Source organism: Akebia trifoliata, chromosome 10, assembly GCF_017979445.1.
Source record: "Akebia trifoliata isolate Shusen 1 chromosome 10, ASM1797944v1, whole genome shotgun sequence".
Classification (NCBI taxonomy): Eukaryota; Viridiplantae; Streptophyta; class Magnoliopsida; order Ranunculales; family Lardizabalaceae; genus Akebia; species Akebia trifoliata.
In genome coordinates, this window is record NC_141384.1 from 23,199,402 (window position 1) to 23,223,428 (window position 24,027).

General features: G+C 37.1%; 1 protein-coding gene across 1 annotated transcript; it reads left to right on the plus strand.

Moving 5' to 3' along the window:
* The first annotated feature begins 3,182 nt into the window (after positions 1–3,182).
* On the plus strand, positions 3,183–23,249 carry LOC147393318 (NADH dehydrogenase [ubiquinone] 1 alpha subcomplex subunit 13-B). Its single transcript, XM_086455162.1, has 3 exons — positions 3,183–3,537; positions 22,699–22,770; positions 22,883–23,249. Exons 1-3 carry the CDS (start codon positions 3,323–3,325, stop codon positions 23,025–23,027), a joined length of 432 nt encoding a protein of 143 aa, XP_086311288.1. The 5' UTR covers positions 3,183–3,322; the 3' UTR covers positions 23,028–23,249.
* The last annotated feature ends 778 nt before the right edge of the window (positions 23,250–24,027 follow it).

Below are 24,027 nucleotides of genomic sequence, written 5' to 3' on the forward strand. Positions count from 1 at the left end.
GAAACTAAAAGAAAGAAAATCATTGTTTCTTTGTCAGAGAATCGAATCCAGGTGGTGGAATAAACATTTCCAACCATGTTGCTCTTCGTTGACTCATTCGACTAAAAACAGAAGAAAAATCAAAGTTAGAATTCTAGAAAACTTATATGTTCATTGAGATTCATAAGTCTGAAGAAAATTTTGTAAAAAATTTAAGCACGAATCTCAAGGTTTGACTGCGATACCCTACTTGACTAAGGCGCCGGGGTAAAATTCTAATGAAATTTGCTCAAATTTTAGGGTTTTGTTCGTACTAAATTTAGGAATCCAACAAAGTTTTTTTTGGATTTTTCTGAAATAAAAATTTTGATCAACGAAAAATCGAATCGGATTTACGAATAAAAGATGTTGGATTACACCCTTGTCCCCAGCAATGGTGCCAATTTGTTCGATGTCGTAGATTATGATAAAAATAAAAGACTGGTCCACAGAGACAATGTTAATTCGGTATTCTTTTTTCTTCAAATCTAATTCAAGTTCACGTAACTGATTAAAAATAGTTTTTCGAGAAAAGATTATTTAAAACAAAATACTAAAAGAAGGTATTTAAAATATTATGAAGAAGTGTAGATCAGTCAGATCCACCATTGCAAGTCTTATTAACAATCTTTAAATGTCATCTATATTTCTCAATCTACTAAATAAAGCTAATGCTTGTGGATTGAAAAACCAATCAATTATGTTACGGATGAATTCAAAACTATGTAATCAATGATTAAGTCAAAATTATAAGAGAAATATTGAAGGTTATTTGAAAAGCATGGTTTATCTTGAACTTATCTAAGTATAAACCATCAGAATAGTTAGAATAATCAACATTCCAATTGATAATATTTATTTAATAAATTTTACAATAAACAAGAAAGCATAATTACAAGAACAGTAAAAAGAAATTAATAGAAATTTACTCCGATTTCCTCGATCGATCTAACGGGGAGTTTTAGCTGATGGTCATCGCAAGAACAGTAGATAAAAGAAACATAAAAGAGAAAGAGAAATTAGAGATGAAAAAATAGAATTTTTCTTTATTGTTCTTGATTCAGAAACTTATAGAGTCTCCTTACAATCTTCAAACTAAGAAAGAAAGAAAAATATGAAAATCTAACACTAAAATAATAGAAGAAGAGAAGTTGATTTTAAGGAAGATGAGATACCCTTTGGCTTTGGTTTGATTTCTTATTTAGAGAGAACAAATTATGATTTTCTAGGGTTCAGAAATCTTCCGTAAACAAAACAACTTCAAGACCTTACTTCAATACGAAGCATTTGTAACTGCCACGCTTCTACACAAATCTCGAGGTTTGACTTTCTAACATTATCGCACTGCCCAAGTTGACTAAGGAAACACGATAAAATTTGGCTCAATGGGCTTGAATTTTGGTCCTTGGTATTGTTTTGGATCCTGGATTATAGTAGTATCTTCGGATTTTTTCTAATTCGCTTTGAAACTTTGCAAATTTCTCCTATTACATATAAATAACCACAATTAGGTCCAAAAATATATATTTTAATGAAAATCAATAATAAATATGGACTAACAATAAATTATATTTAATTAGAAGATATAGTATATAATTTACCTATAAAGTCTATGTAATTAGGGTTCTAGAACCCACTTTTTAAACCCTAGTCAATTGATGCTCTAAAAATAATGCTCTTTGTATGCTCCTTAACGTGATAGTGCATAGAACCATAGATCTTTTTCTCCATGTATCTTGAAGAAAAAGATCTATGATTTTATGCACTTCCATATAGTGTCAGGTTTGAGAGCGTTAGTTTATCATCAGTTTATAAATATATACAAAAGGAAAAAAAAAAAAAATACTAAGATGACTAAAATTTACCAATCAAGACAAATTTTTTATTTCAAAAGTTACCTCAGAAGGATTTTCAATGGGAGGGTTCGAGTCGGGTTTGGTTTAGTTCTATGTTACCAGGTTCATTAATATAGCAACGAATGTCAAATTAGTACAAACCAAATAAGTTCAAGGTCTGGTTCATAGTGGGTATGTCAAAAAATACGAACCTAACCAACTCCCTTTGTTTGATGAATTTTAGATATGCCCTTATGGTTTGATCAATATTAGAGATAGCCCTTTTTTAAGAAATCCCAAGATTTGATCAAAATTAAGGATATCTTTTTGTTTTTAAACTAATGATATGCCCCGTTGACCTGAGTCTTTTTCTATGTGAGCAACATAAATGACTTAAATATGTCCACCATGAATTGCAAACCCGAATTCAAATCAAATGAACCAATGAACCATGTACAATGGGTTGAGTACTAAACCAACCCTAAAGGGGCAAGTTATACCTTAAACCAACCTATACTCCAACCATGGTTACATTGGCTACGTCCGAGTTCAATAATAAAAGGCCAGAATCGGGCTTTGATTGATTTTGACTTCTATAAAAAATAAAATTGAAGCAATTTTTTTAAAATCATTTGAAATTGTTTGATATTAATTTTTTTAATCAATGTAGGGATCTAATATCTATCCTAATAAAAAATGACTAGTGATGAAAGTAAACTTAGTATTTGTAATATGTTTGAGTTATCAATTGTTATAAAATCATACCCTTCTTTAAAAATGATAAAGTAAATTACTCAATGCACCATGTGTGGGATATTTTTGTTATCTTTTTCTGAACCTCCACTAACTTTTCCATGGTAACTTGATGGTCCATTGAATATACTTCTTTCTTAATGCCCTCCCCCAATCCAACCCCTTTCAATTGGCAAAATCGATGTTTCAAACCATTAAGAACAATAATTATTAATCATTGACCTCAACATTTGAATATGAATCATTGAAATCAACGATTCAAATTATCGAGATCAACAATTTGAATGATTGATCTTAATAATTTGAATCATCAATTTCGCTAATTTGAGTTTGACGTTTTATTGGAATTAAGGCCATTAAGAAAGAAAGAATTCACCAACTGGGTTGTCAAGATAACGTCCCCAAAAGTCAGCGGCACAGGTCGAGGCCAGGCATGGTCAAAGCCCAAACCCATCATATTTCGGATGGGCTGGATTCATGGGCCAATGCCCTACTCTTCGAGAGACACGTGTCCAATAAGGAATGCGACCCACATTGCTAAACTACGCTCTATGCGCAAACCGTAACTCTTCTAAATTCCAGAACAAAATCTCGTCTGTGGGATTTCTCGTTTTTTCAAAGCCATTTTACAACCAAAGCATAACCTGCTTGGAGGAGATTGAGAATTAACGCATTCAACTGGAGAGAAGGCTTTGGGAACTGAACCGGGTTCAAAGATGACGGAGGCGATGATAAGGCAAAAACCGGGGATGGCGAGCGTGAAGGATATGCCGGTCCTACAGGATGGACCGCCACCTGGTGGTTTTGCTCCGGTTCGATACGCTCGAAGAATTCCTACAAAGGGACCAAGCGCCATCGCCATCTTCCTCACTACCTTCGGTGTTTTCTCATGGGGCATGTACCAGGTCGGCCAGGGCAACAAAATCAGACGGTCAGCATTTCATCATCATCTCTCTTTCTCTCTGTAATTGTGATTTTACCATTTGAAAACCCTAGGTTTTATCTTAGTCATTTGGGAATTGGGATTGGTTTCAGGAGGAATCAATCCTCTTACGAGTTTTGATCTCGGATTTTATAGCTAGATGATAGATCTATTTACAGCTAGGGTTTCTCGTACAAGATCGAGTTGGCTAACCATGGCCATCTCGATCAGTGAGGCGTCGTAGCGAGATTTCCTCTGTGACTCGCCAATCTCAATGGCTTGTCTTGAGGTCCGAGTCATCTCGGCCGAGATCTTCAAAATCACGGCCTATTTCTGAAACTTGGTAGAGTAGACTGGTATAAATCGGTACCGATGACTGATGTTCCTTTCATATAAATACTAAATATAATTTGTTTTTAAGAATGTATTGAATGCTTACGATTTATATGTGATTGAGCATCTATTAATCCAGTTTATAACAAAAAAAAAAAATTTATTTTTAAAATATAAATATTCATTTAAACTGGTTTAGATGGGTTTGACTTGTCTGATTTTAAAAGCCATGGTTCACTCTATGAGTAGATAAATTTGCAATGGCCAGGGGAACTCCACTAAACTAAGAACATAGGCTCATTTTGACATAACATAAGATTTTAGAAAACCCCAACTACCCTAACATGAATTTTATATGTACCCAAGCTTCCAAATCTTAACGCTGTGTTTGGATTGAGAGGAATGGAGAGAAGAGAAGAGACAAGAAATGAATTTCTCTCCATTTCTCTTGTTTGGATTGTTAAGTGGGGAGAGAAGATAAAAGAATTGGAGAGAAAAAAAATGTGAGTTTTCTTTCTCTCCAAAAGTGGAGAGAAGAAAGAAATGGAGGGAAACCCTTTTAAATATTTTATAATTCCAACACAGCCCCTAGATCTCTTTTAAGATATTTTAAAATTTCAAACTTGTCCCAAGTTCTCTCTTGTCAATCCAAACATGGTAGTGAGAAATTGAGTTTTTCTTCTCTTCTCTTAATGGGCTTCTCTTCTTCACTTCTTTCAATTCAAACATAGTGTAAATCTTTTCATAGTTCACGTAATGTAGTCATTAAGCCAATAAATTATGTAGAAAAATAAACTCATCAAAAACTTGAGAGTGGTTGCAGATGTGCCATTAAGAAGTAAAGAAATCAAAGGTTAGAGATATTAACATAAAATAACCATTAGCAATTGTTTTGAATTGTGAGGTATGGTAGCTCTTGTTCTGTAAACATGTTACTTATTTATGCGATATTTATTTGCCTCAGAAGGAGAGGAAGAGTCAATGAGATTGTTTTCATAGTGCACTCATTTGCTGGGGTTTTGAAATTTGATTTGAATTCATCATCCAAGTTAGGTGTTGTAAAAAGATAGATAAGGATGTATGTATGTGACATATTTTGTAGGTAGATGATGGGTTAGGTGCCTATGTGTGACTACCATAACATCTATCACCTAGAGTTAGGTGTAAGCTCGTCCCTGAGCTACCCGGGAGCACCCATGTAACAGTATGTAAGGCTCAATATGAAGTCATGTTAGTCTTCGTGCCAGGGCATATCTGTTAGCTTAGAGGCACATGTCAGCCTCGTGCCAGGGCATATCTGTTAGCTTAGTGGCATTTTTGTAATAAGGGAGTATGATTGGCCTCCACTTTTGATGTTTCCTTCCGGAAACCTAAGAAAGGAAAAGTATACACCTTGTAGGAAGGGTGTCTAGTGCTTCCCAATCCCCGGCCTACACTCACATTGACTAAAGCCCTAAAGTCCAGTTGTATGGAAGTCCCGCGTGTCATAGGATCATCTGTTGTTTTGTAACGCACCTTTATACTTTTGTAACACGTTATCCCGTGTAATCAATATTATATCAACAAAGTTACTTCCTGATTTTACCTCGTGTTGCCTCGTTTACTTGTTTGCTAGCTACGTTTGTGGTGTACAATCATTTTTACAGACTTGCAAGTGGATTTGACGCCCCTTGCGCAACACGACCTCGTTTCGAAAAAATACGGTCGTGACAGTTGGTATTAGAGCTACAGTTGTTTGAGCATAGTTGGTATTTCGACCATGTTGGTTTACGTTCACATTGTTTTTATCCCTTAGCTTTTCCCCCAGTTTTCATTTAGTTCACGTGAACGATGGCGAAAAGAGGTACAAGTATTGCGGACCAACCTGCTCCAAACACACCACCATCACGTACAAACAAGGAACGTATTGAGGTATTAGAAGATAAAATGGTCATGCTATCTGGTCTCGTTGATGGTATTGCGCAATTAGATGGTTGCCAGAACACGCTGGAAGAAGAATCCGTGACCTTTAGAGCTAGAGTAGATGATTTCAAGGAAGATACCCGAGGATCCTTAGGCAACTTACAGGAATAGATTTCGGAGCTCAGTACAAAGGTAGGTCTCCTAGTCCGAGCCGTCTCTAATGATCGGCTTACTAGTAGTGATGATTCTCCCTCGCGGTTGCGAGTCCCTGAGCCATGCACCTTCGATGGTGCTTGCGATGCGAAAGAGCTCGAGAATTTCCTGTTCGACATGGAGCAGTACTTTCGTGTAGTTCGTCCGGATTCAGAAGAGGTAAAAGTAACAATTGCTTCTATGTATCTTGCAGGTGACACCAAACTATGGTGACGAACTAAGTTCACCGAGATGGAAAGTGGCTAATGTTCTATTGATACATGGGAAGACCTCAAAAAAGAGTTGAAGCACTAGTTTCTCCTAGAGAACGTGGAGTTCATTGCCCGCAGAAAGTTGAGGCAACTCTACCAAACAGGTACAGTTCACGAGTACGTCAAGCAGTTTTTCGCTTTAATGCTTGATATTCGTGATATGTCAGAGAAAGACAAGCTATTTTCATTCCAAGAAGGATTCTAGCCTTGGGTTTAGACAGAGCTCCAACGGTAATGTGTGTAAGATCTTGTGTCTGCAATGGCAGCAGTTGAGCGGTTGACTGATTATACTTTCGCGGGAGGGAGCCAACATGATGTATACCCTTAGTCGAAAGGTTACTCACAGCAACATGAGCACACCAAGAAGTTCTCGAATGGTAAGAATGGAGGGCATAGATAGAGTTTGAGTCAGGGATCCTCACGGAACTCCTCTTCACAGAGCATAAGTACCTCGCCAGTCAAGCGTCATCACAAGCATGTATGCGTTTTGTGTGGTGGGCCTCAGAAGACATTTAAGTGCCCACAGTGAGCCAAATTGACTGCACTACTAGCCTCCCAGAGTGATCCTAGTCACGAGAGTACGAGTGGGCGAGATCATGAAGATTCTCCTCACATGGGAGCCTTGCATCATTTGAATGCAATGAAGCAGACATATGAGACTTAGAATAATCGAAAACAGAAGGATCTTATGTATGTCGATATTGAAGTTGGTGGCAAGACAACCCAGGCAATGGTTGATACAGGAACTACGCACAACTTCATTACCTCTGCAAAGGCGAAACGTTTCAATATTCGGCTCGATAAGAGTTCAGGCTGTATGAAAGCTGTAAACTCCTAAGCCACTTCTATCCAAGGTTCGGCCAAGTCAGTGTCTATCAAGATAGGTACATAGAAGGATAAGTTTGATTTACTCGTAGTTTTGTTCGATGAGTTCAGAGTTGTCATTTGGGATGGATTTCATACTTAGGGCATGCTAGGTGAATATCCGAGCTTCGTTCCCGTCTCCACAGGCAAGGAAGAGAGAAAGTTGATTTCAGCTCTTCAGCTGAAGAAATGGTTGAAGCAAGGTGAGCAACCGTACATTGCTACCTTGAGAGTTGAATCCGAAGAATAGGACCATAGTTCAACTCTTACACAAGTTACACAAGTTTTAACAGAAGTCGATGACGTGATAGCGAATGAGCTTCCGAAGACATACAGCCACGTAGGTCGATAGATCATCAGAATGAATTGCTACTTCGGTATCACGCCTCCTACAGAGAGTTCTTTAAGGATGAATCCTCCAAGACTAGCTGAGTTGAGCAAGCAACAGAAGAAGTATGGATCTTTGTGACGCTGTGTCGATCATCGATCATCGAAGAAGATCACCATCAAGAATAGGTATCCTATCTATCTGGTTGTCGACTTGTTTGATAAACTTGGGATAGCTAAGTACTATTCAAGATTGGGTTTGAGATCAAGTTACTGTCAGATTCAAGTTGCAGATGAAGCCCCTCAGTTACTTCGTCAGAGTGTCAACAAGAATTAGGATGTGCCCAAGAGTATTGTCAGCGTCAGAGATTCAAGAGTCACAGGGAAGTTATGGGATGGATCGTGCGGATTACTTGGGTTTCAGCATGACTTTCCAACCAGTGGACATCGTTAATCAGATTGGCCAACGGAGATATTCAGTTTTGCGTTGGAGTATTTTAGGCATCTTGCCAATGTCGACCATGAGACTTGGGCGAATTTGTTCAATTCCAACTTTTAGAAGAACTTTTCCTCCAACAAGAGTGCTTTTGAACTTATCACAGGCCAACAGTGTTTAATTTCTCACATTATTGTTTCAGGTTACAGGAGACAGTCCAAGGATGTACAGGTTTGCTAAATTTTGGTTACCGTATAGGTTACGCAACATTCACTCTGTCATCCATGCAAGAAGTCTCAAGCCGTACCATGCAGATCTAAGAGATCCTGCGCGCAAGATTCCAACACATGCATCTTCTCATTCAGCTATTTAGTTAGAGCGTGTTGTCGACAAAGTTCTCGAAGATGTCAACTTAGCAGCAGTTCAAGTTAACGGTAGCAGCAGTAGCACGTGGAGTACTTCGTCACACAGAAGAATATGCCAGAATTTGAAGCTACACAGGAGAGTGCAGAGAACCTACAACCTTTCAAGAAGAAAATTGAAGAGTTTGCCAGGTTAATGCGATGAGGACGTCTGTAGAATAGGTGGGGGAGTCTGTGACGGCCATAACATTTGTCACCTAGAGTTAGGTGTAAGCTCGCCTTGGAGCTACCCGGGAGCACCCATGTAACAGTATGTAAGGCTCAATATGAAGTCATGTTAGCCCCTGTGCCAGGGCATATCTGTTAGCTTAGATGCACATGTCAGCCCTATGCCAGGGCATATTTGTTAGCTTCGTGGCATTTCTGTAATAAGGGAGTTATGACCGGTCTCTACTTTTGATGTTTCCTTCTGGAAACTTAGGAAAGGAAAAGTATACACCTTGTAGGAAGGGTGTCTAGTGCTTCCTAATCCCCGGCCTACACCCATGTTGACTGAAGCCCTCAAGCCCAGTTGCGTGGAAGTCCCGTGTGTTATAAGATCATCTATTGCTTTGTAACGCACCTTTATGCTTTTGTAACGCATTACCCCGTGTAATCAATATTATATCAACAAAGTTGCCTCTAGATTTTACTTCGTGTTGTCTTGTTTACTTGTTTGCTAGTTACGCTTGTGGTGTACGATCATTTTTACAGGCTTGCAAGTGGATTTGACACCCCTTGCGCCGCACGACCTCGTTTCGAAAGAATACGGTCGTGATACTATGGCTTTCGCTTAAACCAAGCGAATATTTATTTGGTTGTCGTTGCACTAGAGTGGCTGAGAAGGGAAGTGATGAAGTTAAGAGAGGAGTGAGATGGAAAGAATGAAGTGGTAGTTTCAGAGGTAGGAAAGTTCTATGATGCTCCCCTTTCCATTATGGAACCTGTATTCATTTATTAAAGATGTGAGAAAGGTAAAATGTTGCTAATATTAAAGTTAGCAACATTTCCATTGATATTTGTTAAGGGGCAGAACACTTGCCCTACAATGACCCTAACAACTCTTACCCCCTCCCCCTTTTGCTTGGGCTGTTTGGGACGAGGCATCATCTTTTATGTAGTTCTTCAAGGCATTGCCCTGCGATTTTAATTTTTCCTCAAAATCAAATCATCTTCACTGACAAGGGGCTATGTTTTTCTAACGTGGCATGCTCGCATTTTGTAGGCTCTTGCATCATTTTCATTAGTCCCTTGTGCATTATGGAGGTGACCAACTTCACAGTGGGCCTTTCTTGGCAAGTGTTTCATGGTGTAACATGGTAGGGTGTTAGTTTGGGGTGTTAGTGATCCACTAACACACCTTATTGAAGGTTAACAATGCTACAACCTTGGTAGTTAGGCTAGAAAGGTTTGGGAATGCCTTATGCAAACCAAAAGAAGTTGGGCATTGTTGGGGTAGCAAGTCATGCATCTTGCTAAGGTAAGCAAGGCTTGGATCCCGGCAAGTATGTTGAAGATGCTAGAGGTCAAAAAGAATTATGATGTCTTTTTAACTTTGGACACAAATGCAACTCAAATGCGTCTTACTGAAGATGAACAAGTCTAGGATCACCCCTTAGATTGGTGGTCTAGGAGTGCCTTGAACAAGATGAAGAGAATAAAGCCCCATCATGGAGCATGAGCAACCCCAATGCATCTTGTTAGAGTATCACAATGTTAGGGCCTTAGAACTTAGGCTGAAAAGTTACAAGAGTGCTTTAGGAAAGATGGAATGGTGTCACCAATATTATGAAGACACAAGTGTCTATGTAACATCCCATGTGCGATGCTTAGGTTAAATCTTCACTCCTCATAGCTGGAGAAATAGTCAATTGAGAATACTTCAGAATGGGTTACATTTGTGAGATTTGTGAAAACATCAATTGCTAATCTCTAAGTCATTACTGCATTTCTCGTCCCATGGATTGTATGTAGGATTGTTTGTAAAATGATCGTTGGACACTACTGATACATCGGGCTGATGTGACAACTAGGGGATGACTTGGAGAATGCTTCCAAGATGAGAGACTTGGTCAAAAAAGTTGCAGATTTTGTTTTATTTGTTACTTCCTATTTGTTAGTAGTTTCGTATTTGTTAATAGTTTCCCTTGATAGAAGGAAATAATTAAGAGTAGTTGTTATTTTGACTTAGTAATTGTTATTATTGGGGGATGTCTCAATTATATATGTAACCTAGACTCTTTCTATAAAAGAAGAAATTATCACAAGCAATGCTGTTAAATAGCATATGCCAACCTATGCGACCAACATAGGCTATGTGCATATGCTAAATCACATATTGGTCAGCAATTTTTTTATTTTTTTTGAAAAATCATAAATAAATCAGGAAAAAGAAATAAATCAGGAAAAAAATCATAAAAAATCTCAATAAATTTTAAACATGTATATAATATAAAAAATTAACAAAAATTTATGAAATTCAAGTAAAAATGTAAGTTAAAAATTACAAATTAAAAAAAAACATAGTTTTTAAAACATCTGATTTGCTTCATATTCCACCCAACTATCCCAAATCCATTGGGGAACAACATCTGGATTAAGACCGTCACCTTCGCCAAAATCATTTCCATTCCCATCATCATCTGAATCGTCACCTTCTTCTGCATACATCTCTTCCTTTTCTGTTTCTTCATCATCTGTTCTCACTAACATCTCATCTACTTCTAATGGCTCTTCAGATTCATTTTCATCATCTTCTTCTCGTTTCTCGTCTTCATCTTGTAATTTTGAGCGTCCTCCCCTTTTTCTTGGCTTGAGCTTTTTTCAGGTGCCGATGCAAAAGTTGCTTGCTCAATGTGGACCCAAGGTAAGTCTTCTCCTTCAAACACCGGCTCTTCGCATGCATCGGTGAGTCACATATGATCTCCACTCAAGTCTTCAATGGAGATAGGGTCGTACAATCCCGGATTCTCCTTCCTTTGCTTGAATCTTTCATTTTAATTTTTGATTGTATTGCATGGAAATCAAATCATTTAGCTTCTTCTGCTCAAGTCTATTTCTCTTCTTTGTATGAATCTGTTCAATGCATAATAAATTTTAACTTAAGTTAGTAACTAGTAAGTAGTAACTACTAATAACAAGTAACAAGTTAAGTTGTTAATTTGTTATACCATCTCAAATGTGCTTCAATTACGTTCGCATCCTAATGTCAAACATGTTAGGCCAAGTATTCTAATGTCAATATTTTCAAGGCTAAATCCTTTGTAATTGGATCAACTCTATAAGCGGACCACTAATCATTTATATTTAATTATAAGTTATAAGTATTTTAATTTTAAAATACAAAGAACAAACCAAGACAAAATATATATTTACTTTTTCTAATTGTTTATACTTAGAATCTTCGTAGTTCTATGTCTTTTTATAATCTCCCTTCTGAAAATTCGTTCACAGTTCTTGTATCGATCTAGCTGCGACGAGATCCTATCTTGTTCTTCCTATGTTGGAATCATCTTTTCCAAGACATCTAGGAATTGAACCATATGCGTCGAATCCGCCTCATCACGATTGGCGGATTGAAAGTATACGTTTGGATTAAGGATGCAAGCAGTTGAATATAAGGCATATGACATTTGGCTATAACATCTCTTATTTATAATATCAACTATTTGATTATATTTTCTTTTTCTATATTGATTATTTTCTTTAATTTTGTCAATTGCTTTTTCCATAGTCATAAATTTAACCCATGGGTGACTTTTCATTGTCATCTACTAATCTAAGACAGTAATTAAATGCATGGAATCTCTAAGTGCTTTAACTACATTTGTCCAAAAGTTTTGGGACAAGATAATTTGGGTAACCAATTTGCCTTCGGGCTTTTTAGACCAAGGCTCATTGTTCCAATTAGTTGACACTACAAAGCTTATAAGTTCTGCTTTTTTCCTATGAAGGCTTTGTAGTGTCAGAAAGACAGTAGTAAAACGTGTTATCGTAGGTCTAAGTAAATTATCATTTATATGAGCATGCATTCTTTGTAAAAGTAAAGCATGTTTATACATAAAACAACTAAATTTCTAGCTTTAGCTACAGTATGTATGTGCAATTTACCTATATCTTCTAATATGAGATCTATGCAATGTGTCGCACTTGACGTCCAATATAAGTGAGGCCACTTAGCCATTAAGAGGAGGTCGATGGCTACATAGGCGGCGGCATTTTTCGTTACAACTTGGACAACATGTTCATCACCAATTTAATCAATTATTTACCTAACAAATGAAATAAATACTCTGTCGTATGAGAATGGGTTGAAACATCCACAGATTTAAGGAACATTGTTCTTGTAGGACATTTAACTAAAAAGTTAATTATTGTTCGATAGATTTTAGCTGTCCATCCATCGGCCATTAGAGTACATCCATAGGTTTTTCTAGATTCTCGATATATATATATTTTGATAAGTGTAATATATTGATGAGAAAAGGGAGACCAAAGAACAAAGAGGCCAAGGAAGCCTTTCAAAGAACAACAAAACAGAGAAGAACTAAAACATTAATCATTACATAAAGAGTTCCATCTAAAAATAAAGTCATCAAAAGTAATCCTCGCAAACTCTATGTTTTGCTTTGACTAAAGTTACAAAAGCCCATGATTTCCAAGAACCCGTCGTGAGAGCTTTTCATCTTATTGTTGAACACCCTGTTATTCCTCTTGTTCTACACCCCCCAAGCAATAGCTGAGGGAAGTATAGTCCAAAGGAATCTTAATTTGGAATTGAAAGTATTATTGGCCCACTCTACCAACAACGAGAACTTACGAGGAAAGACCCATTAAATATGGAATATACCAAGGAATTTTGACCAAATTATATGAGAAAAAGAGTAATGAATTAAAATGTGATTAACAAATTATCCATCTTTCATGCAAAGGGGACAACAATTGGGTGAGATCCAACCTCGAACAATCAAGTTATCCATCGTAAGAATCTTCCTAATGGAGGCCAACCAAATAAAAAATGAGACTTTAGAAGGAATAAACTTTGACCAAATGATGGACCCCAAGGGGGATCGCTCGGCAAAAGGGGTTAGTTACTTAAAGAAAGACTTGACAGAGAATCTCAAGTCCTTGGCCCTCATCCATTCCTGTCTGTCCTGCTCACTTCTGTTAAAATGAAATAAATGCAGGAGATCAAGGAAAGATGTCATCTTTGTTAGCTCTTAATCATTAAAGTTTCTCCTGAATCCTAAATCCCAAGTAGAGTTGGAATCACTGCGAATCAAATACTGCTGGATCGAGTAGTTTTTCTTCAAAGAACAAGCGTACGAGGACGGAAATTGAACTGCCGGAGATGATGTGCTGCACCTCCCAAAATCTAATCTTATCCCCCTTTCTCGTTGTGAATGTGATCCCTCTCTCGAACTCCTCGCTCACTTTAAGAATCTCCTTCCACACACTACACCCATACGAGTTTTTGGCCTCACTACTATGCCATCGTGGCCTCTTTTCTCCATACTTGGCCTTAATGACCCTCTTCCACAGATTACCCTTCTCCTCACCGAACCTCCAAAGCCATTGCCCTAAAAATGCTCTATTAGCTAGTCTAAGACCCCTAATCCCTAACCTCCATTCCTTCTTATGCTTGCAAATAACGTTCCATCTGACCAGGTGATATTTCTTCCTACCATTCCTATCATTCCACAAGAAGTTTCTCATAAGCCTTTGCAATCTTATCTCGACGGACCTAAGAAACGCGAACAGGGAGAGAAAGTAAACCGGGATACTCGTCAAGATGTTTTTTATTAAGGTAACTTTCCCTCCTTTAGACAGATAATTGACCTTCCATGTGCTCAACTTTTTCTCCAATCTCTCAATCACACCTCCCAAATTTTGATACTGTTGTAGGGTGCTCCCAACGGTAAGCCCAAATAAGACGTTGGTAAAAAGTCATGCCCACAGCTCAAGGTTGCCGTCATCAAATGAATCTTATTCACATCTCCTAACCTAAACAGCTTACTTTTTTGCAAATTGATATGTAAACCAGAAATGGCTTCAAAACAATACAAGAAAACCCGTAACATCCTTAATTGATCCCTTGAATGTTCTAGGAAAATCATAGTGTCATTTGCAAATTGTAAGTGAGAAATCAACGGGCCATCATTCACCCTAAACCCTGAAAGCTTTTCTAATTCAACTGTTCTTCTAAACAATCTACCCAGGGTTTCTGCAATTATACGGAATAAGAATGGAGAAAGCGAGTCTCCTTGCCTCAACCCTCTCGAATCCCTAAAAAAAAATTAGCCGGACTCTTATCAACAATAGTCGAATACGACACCGTTGTAACACATTTCATGATCCAGCTAATCCACTTCTTTCCAAAATCCATTCTCCCTATCATGTATTTTAAGAATTCCCAATTTACATGATTGTAAGCCTTTTGTAAATCTATTTTCCCAATCACCCCCTTTTTCTTGTCCTTAATCCTTGAATCAAGACATTTATTGGTCATCAAAACTCCGTCAAGAATTTGTCTTCCCCTAATGAAAGCCCCTTGCTCGTCTTCGATAAGCTTAGGGAGAACTACTTTCAAACGCAAAGCTAGAATTTTGGATATAACTTTGTACATCGAGCCAATAGGCTAATGGGTCTGAATTCACCTAGCTTGTCCGCCTTGACTTTCTTGGGGATCAAGGCCACAAAAGTACGGTTAAGGCTATAATCCATGCACTTCTTATCTTGCAACTCTTTGATGACTTTCATGAAGTCAATCAAGACGATTTTCCAACAGTGTTTGAAGAATTCCATAGTAAATGCATCTGGCCTCGGCTTCTTATCCCCACTCATCATGAACAGAACCGATCTAACCTCCTCCTTGCCGATTTGTCTTTCCAACCACTCCTTATCATCCTGGTTTAAAGAAGTAAACTCTAGATTATTCGGCCGAGGTCTTAGTGGTTCCTTTTCCATGTACAAATATTTGTAGTAGCCTACCACACCTTCCCTAATCTCCTCTTCTCCTACCACCATGTTATTGTTGATGGAAAGTTTATCAAGCTGATTACTTCTCCTATGGAAGTTGGCGATTTTATGAAAGAATTTTGTGTTATTATCCCCTTCTTTCAACCATTTGACCCTCAATTTTTGTTTCCAACTCATTTCTTCCATCAACGCGGTTATTTGGAATTCCAGTTTCAACTCCACTCTTTTACCTTTTTCTTTCGCATTCAAATTCCCTTCTTCCTTTCTGTCCAAAATTTCAATTGTAACATAATCTCCTTTTTTTCACGTCAATTCTCCCCAACCTCTTTATTCCACACCTTCAACTTTTCTTTAAAAAACCTGAGCTTATTCTTAAACACACAACCCGGATTTTCTATTACAGGGCACTCAATATTTAATAATGAAACCTTGGGTAAACTCTTTCTTCTTTCTTAGACATGGCTCTCGTATTTCATGTTATGAAGGTGGTTTGAGGTAAGGTCCAAATTGACCATTCGCTTCCACCATTACTTTGAAGCATTTTAGTTTAACGGTTTTGAAAGCAATTTTGGCTTGGTATAACAATTTAGCTATGTATTGAATGATAGTTTTCCTATCTTTAATATTACATTCTATAGTTGTTTGAATATGATCTTTACCCTTTGCTCTTTGATCAACCACATCCTTTGGATGTGGTGTACACTACTTATCAAGTGAACCACATGCTCGAGCGAGCTCTTTTAGTAGCTTTTTGTTGGGGAGGAACCAGTGGTCGACTACATTCCATTGATGTAGGAGGAGTATCATATGCGACGATGTCATCATCATTTTCATCAATCCCATCACCTTTAATGTAATTTTCTAAGTACATGGCATCAACTTTGTTTTTTTTCTAGAACTCTTATCCATGTATTCCATGATCTCTCTTTGGATCTCAGGTGCAACTTTGTTACATGCCGTTGCATTTGATCCTGACATAAGCACTAGATGTTGTTTGTGGCGTGCGATGCCACTTTGGCTTATTTAGCTGCATAACTCGCACACAACTTGATTTTTTTCGTTTGCACTACTATAATGCCCATATTTCCAACCAGGGTCATTAGACTTTGGCCTTAGGGAAGAGTTGGCCGATGAGGAAGACATGATAGTGGTATTAGTGATAGTGAATGTGTGGTGTAAATATGTAATGTTTTTCTAAATTCTAATATGTGAATATGTGAGTATGACTTTGTTCTAATTTAAAACTTCTAAGTTCAACTTCAAAGTTCAAGCTCTAGGTAATCAAATGTGATTAAAAGTATGTTCTAAATTCTATTTGTAATCTAACTTCTAACTAACAAGAAGTTAATAAACTAACAAGTAACAATAAAAAATTAACGCAAAAAGAAAAAATATATAAATACCTCAAGTCAAGAGTGAAGAGTTGAGATTGAGAAGATGAGATTTGATTTTGGAATGAAAAATAAAGATGATAGTGAGTTGACTTGAGAGTTGAGACTGGAGACTTGAGAAGATAATATTGAATTATTGATTGCTTTGAATGCTTGACGAATGATGATGAATTATGATGATTGATGATGTATTGAATCTTGATCTTGAGTCTTGATTTCATGTATTGTTGTACAATTTGTACTTGTATACTTATTTCTTGAATCGTGTGTCTTGATCTTGATTCTTCAATGCTTGAGTCGAAGGCTTGAAGCTTGAATGCTTGATGATGAATCTTGAGTCTTGATCTTGAGACTTGAGAGTTGAGTCTTGATTCTTGAATCAATTCAAGACTCTTGAGTCTTGATCTTGAATCTTAGAGATGGTAGTAGAGAGTAGAGTAGAGACTAGAGAGTATTAGAATGTATTATAGAGTAGAGACTAGAGAAGAGAGTAGATAATATCTTGTAGTAGAAGTATGGAGGCTGGGGGGGGGGGGGGAGGAGGGGGTATTTATAGAAAAAAAAATAGAGTTTTAAACAAAAAAAACAAAAAAAAATTGTGTTCAACGATCATATTTATGATCATTGGACATTATGCCGTGCACAAAAAAGTATGCCATTGCATATTGAACAAATAGCATATTTCACATATGTGAGTGTGGCATATGTGAAAATATGCTTGGAAATCGCATAAGCTATCGCATTTGATAACACTGATCACAAGTCTTGTGTTATTCGCAGGAGATGCATGTCCATCCTCTAAATTAGGCACCCATCTCGCCATCCATCAAGATAGAGTCTTATCAACTTCTTCAAATTCAATGTCATTGTTCGCTTCTAAGAGAAACAATTGTTACCTTTTACACTGGTGTCCAAGTGCAAAACTTTAATCACAATTGTAACACAACCCCATATCACGTTGAGCCTCTGCATTTTTGCCCAATTGAGATGCCTCACTGGTGGTCCCCCTTGTGGCCGAAACAATGGTGTTGCTGTGGCCATCGTAGGAGGACGTGGATTAGTTGATTGAGCGTAGGGTATTCTCCAAAAAAGACATGTAATCTTCCATTTTGTGTGGAGGCATGGAAGGAGGATTGTTGCTATGATACCAGTTGTTAAGACCCAATCTTGATGGATGGTGAGATGGGTGCTCAATTTAGAGGATGGACATGCCTCTCCTATGAATAACACAAGATTTGTGATAATTTCTTCTTTTCTAGAAAGAGTTTGGGTTACATATATATAGTTGTGGCATCCCACAATAATAGCAATTTCTAAGTCAAAATAACAATTACTCTATTTTCTTCTATCAATGAAATTACTAACAAATAACTATTCCTTCTGTCAAGGAAACTACTAACAAATAGGAAACTACTGACAAATATGAAGTAACAAATAAAACAAAATCTGTAACTTCTTTGACCATGTCTCTCATTCTTAGAAGCATTCTCCAAGTCATCCCTTAGTTGCCACATCAGCCCCTTCAATACCTAAGGATGTATCAACCACCTTCAACGCTAGTTTGGGGATGAGTAATCATTATAGAGTTCCTTGATCCTACTTTGATTTTTTTCCTTCATCATCCTATCTATGAGAGTGGCATTTATTTCATGCCATGCTTCATTCATTGGGTATGCCCATTCACGTGTCTTCATGATTGCCCCCAACTTATGTGGTGTACATAAGGAGACTTCATTGCATTCTCTTTAGTAAGGTATTAAACTTTGTTCAACTAAATTTGGAACTAATTAAATGAAGTTTTTTAGATCGAGACCAGGAAGAAAAATTGAAAAGTCGAATGACTTTGATTGCTTTTCATAAGGAATCAAAAGAGGAAATTGAGTCTTATACGAAAGAATTAGAGGCCATAAAATATCCAAAATATGTAAAGTGGATAAAAAAGGAAAGCAAATTAGATGGGGAGAAAGTAGGGGAGAACATATTTTGATGAGTGTAAAAAGGGACATTGTGGAGTTTGTTCAAGGAAGGTGAACTAGGAGAAGTAATTTGAGAATGGATGGGAAGAAAGCTCTGGGACACGATGAATATACCATGGAGTTATATATGTTCTATTGGGAGATTATTAGGACCGATTTATGAAAATGCTTATTGAATTTCAATATTGAGCTCCCCATGACTATGGGCTGAACTACACATTCATGTTTCTTATACCAAATAAGCAACGTATGGAAACACATTAGACTTAAAGCCCATAAGCTTGGCGGGGAGTAGTTTGTGAAGGGAGAAGTTAATCTTGTTGTCTGTTTTTTCTCTTGAGGCCACCTTGTCCTCTTCTAATAATTTTTTATTCATAAAAAGAGCTTGAGAGTGGAGTAGTTACACAATCATAAGAAATTGTTATCCTAAGGATCTGGGTGGTATTGCCTCAATATTATTACCAAAAAGCGATGTACTTTTTGAAAGATAGGAAAATTTTGGATGCGTTAATTGGCCAATGCATGTATTGATTGGAGGCTTAAGGAAGGGTTTGTGTGTAAAATCGAAATGGAGAAGCATACAATTTTTTTGGGCTATTGCTGGGTAGATTAGGTTTTGGGATTGTTTGGTGAAGATGCACTAGTAATTAGGAATTGTGTATCCTCCACTTCCTTTTAAATCTTGGGAAGTTTCGTGGGCTTCTTCAAGAGATCGTGACGGTTTTGTCAATGAGATCCCCTATCCTCCTTTCTTTTCCTGTTGGTGGTGGAAGCTTTGGAGAAATTTATTGCAAGAGTGTTGGATAGGTGTAGGTTGATTGTTAGAGGGATTTGGAGGTTCCCTATGTGCAGTTTGCAGATGACACTCATTTTTTGGGTGGTTTCAATGAGGATCATAAATATCTTAGAAGCGTTACATCCCTACCTATTGCTTCAAGTGTGCCTTGCGTTTTTCGATACACAAGAGTGTATCGTATGGCGTTTTGAGTGGTCTCACATAGGTTTTAGGTTTCAAAGTGGGGCTCTGTCTCCTTCATATATTGGATTATCTCTTGGGGTTTGGTCTATGGTTAATCCGTTTGGGATCATTGTAGAAAAGTTATTATTTATCAGAAGGGAGAAGAGTAATTTTGGTAAAGCAATGTTGATAAAACTCATCCTGGTTTATCAAATGTCCTTATTCTTTATCCTTGCAAATAGCAAATGATGTGGGGGGTCATTGAGTGGAAAGTTAATTGATTCTTGGGGGATGATAGGAAAGACACTCGAAAATTCCATTTGGTAATATGGGGAAGATGTGTGTTCCAAATAAGAATGAAAGTTTTGGGATTCATAGTATTAAGACTATGAAGTATGAACAAAGTGTTAATGGGAAATGAAAATGGAGTTTTGGTGAAGAGGTGTTTGATTGGTGGAAGGTCATTTTATTGATAAATATGGGTGGGAGAGCAGGCTGGCAAGAGGACTTTATGGTTGTGGTGCGTGGAGGGGTATTCTCAATGGGGAAGACATCTTTAATAGGGGGATTGGCGTCAAATTTTGGAAAAGTAGTAGAGAGAATTTGAGAAGATAGGTGGAGTGATGATTCACCTCTTAAGCTTTGATGTTCCTTTTATTATTTTTGTCTTCTAAGATTGCAATGTTTTGGGGGTTTCTAGGGATGGTAGTTCTTGGAACCTTGGTTACAAAAGGAACTTAAATGATTGGGATTGGACTTGATAGCATGGTTCAAAATATTGGAATTTATCAATCGATATGCATCAGTACCAGTCGAAACTGGTATAAAACATTTCCCTCAAAACATTGAATGTTTCGGGAATGTTTTGGTTGATACTATGTCGTTTGTTTTTTTGTTGATGATCGAAGTATTACATCGAGACGAGATTTTAAACCTTGTTTGATAGTTTGTTTGATGGAATCTTTTGCGTTAGGTTTATATTTCCCTTGGATCAGAAGATAAGAGGACTTGCCCTCCTTTCCTATATTGTTTTTTCTTGAAAAAGTTTCATTTGGAGAGCAAAAATTTCGTCTGAAGTGGCCTTTTTCGCTTCGTCAACAGTTTTGGATAAAATTATAACCATTGACCACCTAGACTCTTGTGATAAAATATTAGTCTATTGTTAAATCTCATACAAAAGCAATGTTGAAAGTGTTAACCACCTTTTAATTCATTGCCCTAGTGTTCTATTATTTGGTCACATTTCTTCTCTCTTTTCCATGTGTCTTGGTTTCTACCATTCTTTATCTGATTTCCGCTAGTTGCCCTGCATATGCTTTTAATGCTTGATGGAGGGTCTAATGGAACCTTATTCTATTTGCAATTTTTTGATGTGTTTGGAAAGAGAAAATACTGGAGTCTTTGAAGGCAATAACAAGGAAGTGCACAGGGTAATCTTAGATATAAAAGCAATGTTATCCTTCTGGTCCAAGTTATAAAGGGGTGTTCTTTGAGGAGTTCATCATTAATTGGGATTCTCTGTGAGCAAGAAACATCTGCTTTGTTAGGTCTCGGGTTTTACTTGTTTGTCGCTTGGTAGGTACTCTTGTTCTCTGAGTGTGACTTTTTTTGTAAGCTTCTTTCTGGTCATGAAATCTTTGCATTTATGTAAAAAAAAAAAGGATACGTTGGCTCTATCCTTTTTCCAAGGAAAGGAGTCAAAGGTTTCTTTTCTTAGACTTTTATGCGTGAGGAAAAAGGTAAGAGAGAGTAGAGTTTCTAGATCTCTAATTTGGGTAGTGGGTACTACGAGAAGAAGAATGTGGGTGACAATAAGTCAGGTCGATTATTAAGGGAAATGAATGATGAGAGAGAGATTATTTTAGGACCTAAAAAGGGGAAGGAAGGCAAGCCAAACTAGAGAAGTTGAAAATTTGAATGTTAAGTGGGGACGACCTTAACATGAACTGAATGAAATGAAGGATTAGGATCAATGCTAGGAGATGATGCTGGTTGCCAACCTGTCATAACCCTCTGTATTCATCTAATTGTGGAACCTACAATTTTTTCTAAAAGAAACACTACATAACAAAACAATAATGGTTTGAACTCCAAGAAGAATTTAGCATTATGTCATGGAAATATATGGCAACACCACTCTTCTTTATAGCTCAGAGGGAGATTATCAGAGATGACCCTGTGGACGATCATATACACTATTGTACCTTACACACTGTTATGTTGGTGTGTAGTGACACCCGCCCTCTGATGAAGACTTGGTTGTTCTCATTGAATATGAAAATACAATTAACTTTTGCCTTATTACTATATTTTGGCAAGTGTCGAACAAGTTCATTTTATTTGTTAGTGTGTCCTTTGGAAGCCAATTTGTAAGGATTTTTAGATGGTTAGGAGACTTTTCTTCTTGGTTCAATGCCAGGTTTCCTAGTGAACTTGATGATTTAATTGGCCGTTCTGGAATATAACACAGATTGTTTTGAATGTCAACACACCTTTCCCTGGGGTGTTTATTATCTTGAGGTGAAGGCAGAAGGCCACATTTTGGGGGCTTTGTCATTGGCTTCTTATTTTATAATTTGGATACTGTTAATCATGTTTGTGTGATCTTGATTGGGTTCTTGGATATGCTTTCCAATGTTTGATTTCATATTATTAAAAAAATCATCAAAAAAAAAAAAAAAAAAAGAGAAGAAGACACTAGTAGAAATGATAGTGGCATGAGAACTATAAGAGAAATCACTTTTCTCTAGAGAAGAAACCCTTCTTGAAACTTTAGCAATTCCAGAATTATAACATAATGAAAATTCTGGAGTTTATGCGGCTTTTAGTACATCTTCCAACCATTAAAATATTAAAAATCAAACTGTTTTAACTGTTATGACTAAGACTATGTACTTTTGATACCTTTAATTTGTAAAACCAATGAAGTCTAAATAGCCTTGAGATGTTGACATTTAAGTCAAATAGCATAATGAGCCTCCAAACTTTTGATCTGTTCATAGTGTTTTTCTTGGTGAAAGTTCCAGTGATTTGTAAGCAGATGAACCCATCCACGTTCAGCCTTGATATTGTTCTATCCATGGATACGTATTGACTATTGATATTAACTTAGCAGTTATTGTATTATTTGAATTCTGTAGGGCGATCAAAGAAGAGAAATACGCGGCTCGTAGAGCAATTACACCTTTGCTTCAAGCTGAAGAGGATGAAAGGTAAAAACATTTTAGTGTGTTGTGCTTCTCTCTCTCTTTTTTGGTTTTCCTCCCAATCCCATGCAAGTAAATTTGAGCACTGGTCCATGTCTGTCTGTCTGCTTCCAATTAGATTCGTTGGAGAGTGGAAGAAGTATCTCGAGGAAGAAGCCAGAATAATGAAGAATGTGCCCGGGTGGAAGGTTGGCGAAAGCGTCTACCACTCAGGACGATGGATGCCCCCAGCAACTGGTGAGCTCCGACCTGATGTCTGGTGAGTACTACAGAGTAGTGTTTTATAACCATGACTTTCCTGCTCATGGTGTAAGGTTTGTGGATGAAGTGTTTTTTGTTTTATTGAAAGCTGGACCAATGTTTTCATGCTTTGTCCAAGTCTTCTTTCCTTAGGAAAGATTAATAAAAATACTTGTATTTAGAAGTTCATTGACTTTTAAAGATATTCTTGTGCAACGGCTATCACTCTTGCTGTTGGTTTGCTATTGGATTTTTCTTGGTGTGGTTGTCTGAAATTTTTTTTGGTTTAAATATTTTATTAATTAAAAGAAAAGAAAATAGGATGAGATTTCCCTCCCCACCACCCCCAAAAATAAAATAAAATATATAAAGTACAAAGAGAATCCCATACGAATACAAAATCCTCAAAAAGAGATTCCAACAAAATTTGTACTCAACATGGATCAAAAGTAGAGAAGAGCCCAGATCTCCATAAATACAGTAAAATAAAAAATATAAAGTACAAAAATAATCTCATCTGAATATAAAATCCTCAAAAAAAGACTACCAACAAAATTTAACTTTTCTTTTCAAAGGTCCCAACACAATGAGAAAAAAAAGCCCAAATTTGAAGGTCTTGGGTCGTCAAATTTCATAAAATTCAACGGACTAAGAGGTCGAATTGGTATTGAATTTTTTATTGTCAAATTTTTTTTTCCGACATGTCGAATCTGTCAAATTAATGAAGGATGAGAGAAATTTGATAGTTTTAAATTGTCAAATCTGGGAACATCAAGAATTTCAACAGTTCTAGAGTGTCAAAGTTCGGTTTCTAAAATTCGTGGACCTTAGCTTGTCAATTTTTTCTGTGGAATTTTCCAGTTTTCACGTAGTGCAAGCATTGGCCGATCAATTGAAGAATCGTCCAAAGGTGCCCTTTTAAAAGGGAGAAGACATTGTTGGTCCACCCTTCGAAAAGTGAAAAGAAAGTTCGAAGGAGCATTCAAAGGCTTGTGTAGATTGACTTTTCTAAATGCTTTTGAT

What these genes read in the sequence shown, in the direction of transcription:
- LOC147393318 (XM_086455162.1), top strand. Translation starts at nt 3,323, where the DNA reads ATGACGGAGGCGATGATAAGGCAAAAACCGGGGATGGCGAGCGTGAAG. An exon ending in CAGGGCAACAAAATCAGACG is followed by an intron (nt 3,538 to 22,698) that starts GTCAGCATTTCA and finishes TGAATTCTGTAG; the next exon opens with GGCGATCAAAGAAGAGAAAT. An exon ending in CAAGCTGAAGAGGATGAAAG is followed by an intron (nt 22,771 to 22,882) that starts GTAAAAACATTT and finishes GCTTCCAATTAG; the next exon opens with ATTCGTTGGAGAGTGGAAGA.